Source organism: Tasmannia lanceolata, unplaced genomic scaffold (genome assembly GCF_043159265.1).
Source record: "Tasmannia lanceolata isolate RefF3 unplaced genomic scaffold, GAP_Taslan_0.1 ptg000003l, whole genome shotgun sequence".
NCBI classification, from domain to species: Eukaryota; Viridiplantae; Streptophyta; class Magnoliopsida; order Canellales; family Winteraceae; genus Tasmannia; species Tasmannia lanceolata.
Genome location: NW_027518680.1, coordinates 51816138 through 51823518, shown reverse-complemented (window position 1 = coordinate 51823518; position 7381 = coordinate 51816138). Strand labels below are relative to the sequence as shown.

The 7381-nt window shown below is 36.0% G+C and overlaps 1 protein-coding gene across 1 annotated transcript; it reads left to right on the top strand.

The window, feature by feature from the left end:
- Nucleotides 1-525: 525 nt before the first annotated feature.
- Nucleotides 526-6221, top strand: LOC143862999 (pumilio homolog 12-like). Its single transcript, XM_077373871.1, has 5 exons — nucleotides 526-1588; nucleotides 1791-1956; nucleotides 5282-5445; nucleotides 5600-5849; nucleotides 5975-6221. Exons 1-5 carry the CDS (start codon nucleotides 585-587, stop codon nucleotides 6077-6079), a joined length of 1689 nt encoding a protein of 562 aa, XP_077229986.1. The 5' UTR covers nucleotides 526-584; the 3' UTR covers nucleotides 6080-6221.
- Nucleotides 6222-7381: the final 1160 nt, after the last annotated feature.

Genomic DNA, 7381 nt, shown 5'->3' with positions numbered 1-7381 from the left:
CAATCCCAATCACAACTCTATAAAGAGAATGCTCAACAGAGTAAAAGAGAGAGTCTCTGTATAACGTTTTTTCTCTTCTGATTTTTCCTCTTCTCTGTATAACGTTTTTTCTCTTCTGATTTTTCCTCTTTTCTTTAAGGTCCATGGCAGAAAATTCCAAAAACCCTTCTCCTTCTTTACACAATGATTTAGTACCCTCCTTTGAGAGCTTGATTATCAGCCCACAGAATTCTGTTAACAACCATCATTCTGTTACTGATTCCACAAATTTGTTTAGTTCGAATTCTACTCTCCCTGATGATCAAGTGAAGAAACCATTTTCGAGCGAAAGAATTTCACGGCATGGAATTAGGATCTATCAAGAACAGAGAATTGGTTCAATCCTCAATGCAATACAAGAGACTGATACTCAGAAATTGATGCCTAGTCTTTCGCATACTTCGCACGGGCTTCACCATCAAGACCCTGTAAGTAATTCGGTAAGAGGTAATTCTTCCTTGAATCAATTTGGTGAGAGTTCTTATGATGTGTATAATTTCAATGATCACCACAACCTTTTTGTGGGAAATTTAACCAATAAAACTATGGAAGGGAATCCTAATAATGGTAGAAACCAAAGTCAAACCAATGGAACTATGGAAGGGAATCGTAGGGCGTTATCGGTCTATGATTGTTTTCAGAATCCTGGTAATGGTAGAAACCAAAATCTAACCAATGAAACCATGGTAGCGAATCCTTGGGCGTTATTGGCCTTGGATTGTTTACAGAATCATTCTAATGGTAGAAATAACATTCTACCAAATCAGTATACTTCTGAGAGTTTGCAACAAAACCATGTTGGGGGCAATGGTTTGGTTAATAATCTGGGAGGGGTATCCATGTGTAGCAATTATTGTTTGCCACCAAATTCAGTTGGTGTTCAAGATTATGGAGCTTTTGTTCTGCCAAATCAGGATACTTCTAAGACTTCGCAACGAAACCATGTTGGGAGCAGCAGTTTTGTCGACAATCTGGGAGGGATATGTATGTGGAGCGATTATAGTTTGCCGTCAAATTCAGTTGGTGTTCTAGATTATGGAGCTTCTTCTGTTCTACAAAATAGACTAGGGGAGTTGTGGGGTTGCAATGTGGGACAAAACCCTTCTGTTGAGACTCCAACCAGAACAGCCACAAGTTCTGAACAAAGCACAGAAACTATTGAGGAAGAGGATATAATAAAGCTTCTGTATAGGAATAGGGAGATTTCAGATGATAGTCAAATTTTAATGTCTCAAGCTTATTTAAATCTGCTTTCCGATGATCCACGCTTACTGATAGAACTTCAGGGTGATCAAATATGTATCATGGCTAGGAACCGAATCGGCTGTAAGTATTTGCAGAGAATTTTGGCTATAGGTGACCATTCGCATAAAACAAAAATATTTGAAGGAACTCTGGGATCCATAGTCGAGCTCATGACTGACAAGAATGGCAATGTTATAGTTCAGAAGCTGTTGGAATCATGCAACTGTTACCAACTAGGACATGTCATTTGTATAGTTACCGCAGAAGAAGGTGTCTTGACTAAGGTGGCAAACGATAAATATGGGTATGCCTTGTTTCTAGTTCATCTAATGCTCCTTTCACTTGTCATTAAGCATGTTATCTATTTTGCAATTGCTTGGAGTATTCACTTCTGATTAAGCATGTTATAATCCATCTGTGATATTTTATTTTGTGTTTGTATATAGTTGTGTCCTCTTTGATCCTTTTACATATATTGAGTTCATATTCTTCCTTTTTTGGAGCAGGATGCGTTCGATTCAGAAGCTTATTATGACGATCAAAAGGGTGCCACAATTAGTTACACTATTGATGCCAGCTCTCGTTCCTGAAGTTTTCGCTCTGATGACCAACCAATATGGGAGATATGTGATCAAGCATTGTTTAAGTCAACTAGATGATCGGCAAATTATGGTGAGCTGATAGTAGTAGACGGTTTCATCTCGATCTTGAATTTTCCTGTAAAGATTTTTTGAGCAAATGACAGATATTGGTTTCCATCTTGACTAACCTATTTACATTTTAACTGAGCTCTTATATGTTCTATTGAAATGCAATATACACGTCATACTATTGGCACCTATCTGACATTGAGAGTCTACTATCCTTGAATTATTTTATACATGTAACTGATTTTTCTATTATAAATCATTTAAAATATCAGAATCTATTCTTCAGAGGCTCATTCTACACTGAGGGAATATGTTGGAAATAACACCCCACCCAAAAAGGAGCAGTACTCTTCTCTTTCCTTCTTTCCCGAAGTAGAAAAACTATTCATGCATCTATTCAACTCACATCCCTTTTTCAGCTAAAAAAAAAAAAATAAAATTTCCATTAGTATATCAACTTATCAACCTAACCACCATCAAAAAAAGAAAAAAAAAATCTAACCACTTAATACAATAATACAAAGGGATGAAACAAGCTTTGAGCCTTGTTAGTAAAAAGAGGAAATGTTTAAAATCTACACTAGAGAGCTGTTCATAAGCCCATGCCAAGCTGACCCAATCCCACTCCAATAATCTCTTCCTGGCTAAACAACTATGTTTCCATCTTCATTGCAACATAAGGCTCTATTTTCTCCATCCATATCTTTGCAAAATCTTACTTTACTGTATTTGTTGGTGGTGCACCACCCACTTCCTCAAAAAACAATGCCACTTTTTCACCACCACCACCACCACCATTTATCTCCCCCATGTTTCTATTTAATAGTGTAAATTTTGGAACCCAATTGGGGCATTAAGAAAGCCAGTCCTTAAAGCATCAAGAAAGCCTGGAGAAGTGGTGGTATTGAGGTTTCCTAAAAGATCAGTATGGGTGTTGTTTGGGTCTCCTAAAAGGCTAAAACATAAGTGTGGTTGGCTTTAGGGTCTCTGATGTAATGCAGATCCTGGCCAAGGTACATTTGGGCATCACCTAGTAGGGTTGTTATGTCTCTTCTCCATTTGCCTATAACTAGACATGTAGAAGCTCATATAAAAGTGCATAGTAGTGTGTGTAGTCATGTGTAGTTGGTATAATTGAATAGGTGATTTTGTGTGTGTGTGTGTGTTTGAGTATGAATCTCTATTCTTAGAAACTGTTCTTCAATTCCTGTTTTTTTCTTGAGTTTCTGCTGTGAAAGTCTTGTGAAATCCACAAGTTTTAGTCAGTTCAGGAACCAGAGTAGATGTCTTAATCATCCAGACCTTTACTTAAATCGAGACCTGTATCCTATGCAATCTGTTTCGGGAGTAGCTAGCAAAGTACACTTCTCTGATCGAGTCAAACTCCATGTGTGTTTCCCAAATTTACAAGAAATGAAAGACATCAGAAATAATGAATTTGGTAGATTTGAGGGTACAAGATAAAACTCATGTATTCATAAGGTTTTATTGAGAAGAGTTGTTTTTTATTAATGAATAAAGAAACCCTTATAGCTTCTAGAGCAAATTCACCCAAAAAGAGTTTAAGACTGTTTGATCATTTAAACGTCAGAAGCTAAGAAAGAATGGAAAGACATCATAATTTAAGGACTCAGTAGATTTGATAGTGCAATCTCACTGAACAGATAAGATTCGTGGGTCTGTAAGGTTTTATTGGGAAGTGTTGTTCTTTAATCATGAATAAAGAAAACCCTTATTGCTTCTAGATTGAATTGAATTTCCTTCAAAAGAAAGGTTCAGGGAGATTTGATCATTTAGGCCCTGTTCGTTTGAGATTGTTGCAGCCGATTGTGATTAATGGCCTCAAAACACTAATTTTGAGTCCCTTGATCACAATCGGCAGCCACAATCTCAAACGAACAGGGCCTTAAAGATCACAAGTCAAGAAAAAATGGAAAATATAGAAAAGCTTAGGTTCTAAAATAATTCAATAATCGGTTTATGAATTTTGTTGTGATCTTTATCATATATTGCTTGGCCAATCAAAAAACTTTTGAACCTCTAGTGTTATTTTAATTTTCTTCCCTGCCGACTCATTTTAATATTTCCTATGAAAGAATCTGAACTGTATAGTTGTATTTCAGTCACAACCTGCACCAAAATCAGACCATATGTGCAGACGTTGTAGCAATGCATGTCAATGAAGAGAGGAGACAGAGAAATGATGGAACATGTGGCTTAGTTCTGTAATGATAGAGAGAAAATTTTCTAGTGATATAGATAGGATACTCGATGAGAAGTGCTATTTTGCTATGTTCATAGAGAGCAATAAATTGGGATAAACAAAAAAATTATGGAGTTGAGTCTGGTGCTAGAATATTTTATTTAATAATTGTAGGAGTTTCATGTATATCTCATCTGTGGGTTTGGAGTTGTTAATTCAATTTTGATATTTCGTCCCTTGGTCCAATTTTTTCTACTCATTCCATTTTCGTGATAATGATAAAAAGATATTAGATTTTGTTTTTCTTTTCACCATATACTTCAGACTAATCCATGCAAATGAGTCTTGAATTAGTCGATATGCATGACATGACCAAATGTGAAAATGTTTGGGTTCTTTTAATGTTCTCTTGTCACTGAGTTTTATGTCTTGGAATCTCAGATGAATCCCATAAGGATGTTTCTAATTGTAAAAAGACTAAAAACCTTGAAACATTTAACTATTAAGTTGAAAGTATTGACTGGAATGAACTATCCATTTCCATTAACTGTTTTGTTGAGTTTTTTTTCCCAGCAACCTCTTCTTCAAAACTAAAGGGTATTTCTTTTTCCTCGAACTATATGCTTTTATGTCAGCCCAATATTTTATATATCTTGACGCAGAGACCTAGAGTTGCTATGAATTTTTAATACTTAATCTCCTTGGAATATAAATCATTGGATAAGCTGTTCCTAGGTTTAGCTATCCTGCTGGTACACTTTTATCTTGAAATTATCTTGTCTGCTTTTCACCAACATTTTTCTGCTAATATTTTATACAAGAACAGAAGCCGACGTGAACAGAGCATAGCAAGTTTATCCAAGGATAAAATATACCCCAGTTTGCCATCCCATGTTGAACAGCCTCATTATGAACTACTAATTACTAGTTCTGTATCTTTGAGAGTCTAGTGTGCATGTGCTTTTTTTTTCGTTTTTTTACCTTGTACAACTGTACAAAAAGAGAATTTGTATCATTTTTCAGTTAATTTTTCGAAGCTCTTCATATGAATTCAGATTGCATCCTTCCATTAAAGTAAAATTTCCCTGTTAGACATCTAATGGGATGTTTGTTTTAAATCATAACTTGTCTCATCTTTTAACAGTTCATATTTAAAGCTGCTGTGGAGCGTTGCCTGGATTTGGCAACAGATGAACATGGATGTCTCCTTCTGAATGATTGCATCGACTGCTCCAAATTTGAATACAGAGATGCCCTGCTAAATGTAATCACAGATCACTCTGTGTTCCTCGCTCAAGATCCTTTCGGGTAACAATCTCTTTCGTTTATCTTTGCATCTCAAATCTTTAGATAAGAGAACATACTATAGAATATCGATGGTTTTTTCCCCTTTTATCCTTATTTTTGCTTATGAAGCTTAAGGCTCAATCAAGAACAAAAAACTGATTAACTCTCTGTGCAGAAATTATGCTATGCAGAAAGTTCTCTCACTTCAACACCCAACATTTATCAAAAAAATATGCAGTCGTCTACAGGGAGTCTATGCGCAATTGTCAATGCAAAAATGCGGCAGCCATATTGTAGAAAAATGCATCAAGTCACCAGAGATTCAACTCGTGATTGATGATCTTGTGAAAAGTAACAAACTTGAACAAGTTGCCCGCGACCAATATGGAAACTACGTAATCCAGACAGCACTAAAAAGAGCAAAGGTGAAATGCTTTCTTCCACACTGCCTCCATCTTACTATGATATTTAATTCTGACTAAAAATTCAGAGAAGTATTCATTATGTTAGCTAAAATCTATTCTTATGAATTTACTGATTCTGCAAACAGGGAGTGCTTCTTTCTAAGCTGATAGCTGCAATCAGACCATTTTGCCAAAGGCTCCAAAGCCATCCATATGGAAGGACTATATTGGCCCTCATTAATAGGATTTGAGCTTGACGAAGAGCTTGTTGAATCATCTTCTGTCCAACAGTATTTAATTTTTTCATTGACAATAACTACAGATTGTTTGAATCATGCAGTCATGTAGGTAATGTTTTCCTGTTTCAAATTGTTTGGCAGATATCTGCATCAATTGTTAATATGAAGAGTCCTGTAGTATTTAGGATTGTTTTGTAAATACTATTGTTACACTGATGAGCATCTCTATTTTTGCAATTCAAAGTTGTTTATTTATGTGGGTTGGGAGTTAAGTTTACATCCTTGACTGTTCTCTTAAATGAGAATTTATACCGTGTAAGCCCTTATTATGGTCCCTTATTTTTCAAAAAGTACTGTACAGACCACACTAGGATGGTCCAAACCGTCCATGTGGTGGGCTATAACGTAAATAGGCTGTGCCCAAAAAATCATTTCCATAGGATGATCTTAGCCCTTCGATCTATAGATGTTTCCATAATATGCAGTTCATCTATAGATGGAAATGATTTTTTGTGCACAACCTATTTACGTTATTGACCATCACATGGACGGTTTGGATCGTCCTATGGTGTGGTCTGTACAGTACTTTTTGAAAAATAAGGGACTATAAGGGCTTACACCGTATAAATACTGATCTCTTGAGCACTGTTCTTTTGAATACACAAATCAAGACTGCTATTAGAGAAATAATCTGTGGTGCTCCGCATTATGGGCTCACCATGGATTTCTTTTTTTTAATAATGAAAATATTATAAAATTAAAAATAGAATAACAGCAAGAGCAAGGAGGCCCAAGTAAACCAAGCGAAAAGTTCAAAAAACAAGCAAAAATACAAGGAAACAAAGGCAAAGCAAATCTTCTCAGGGGAGAAAGATCATAAGAACATCCTGTCAACACCAGATCGAGCAAGACGAGCATGCGACCTAGGATTTAGGATTTCTTACGGCCCAAAATGCACTGTTTTGAGTAAGGACTGGAGAATGTCCAATCAGTGGTGTTTTTCTGTTTGTAATTTTGAGAAGATTTGAAGGAATCAAAACAACCATGTAATTTATTCCTTCAATGAAAAAGCTTCCATTTTTCAAAATAAAATTGTTTACACCCATTTTCGGATTTAATAAGTGACAGTCCGCTTGGACTAAGGAGAACGTGCATGTACCAGAACCTATAGAGATGTACAGTTATCGAATGTTTCATTAGAGCATGTTCATGTTAAGAGAGACAATCGGTCAAACGTGACCGAGTTATCACGATGCTATCTGCTTGGGATAACTCAAGGATGTGGCATGGCTATTGTCAATCATGGGATGGTCG

Bases quoted from the DNA above. Each gene is read 5' to 3' on its own strand.
- LOC143862999 (XM_077373871.1), top strand. From the start codon at position 585: ATGGAAGGGAATCCTAATAATGGTAGAAACCAAAGTCAAACCAATGGA. The intron at 1,957-5,281 runs GTGAGCTGATAG...ATCTTTTAACAG, and splicing joins TAGATGATCGGCAAATTATG to TTCATATTTAAAGCTGCTGT. The intron at 5,850-5,974 runs GTGAAATGCTTT...TTCTGCAAACAG, and splicing joins CAGCACTAAAAAGAGCAAAG to GGAGTGCTTCTTTCTAAGCT.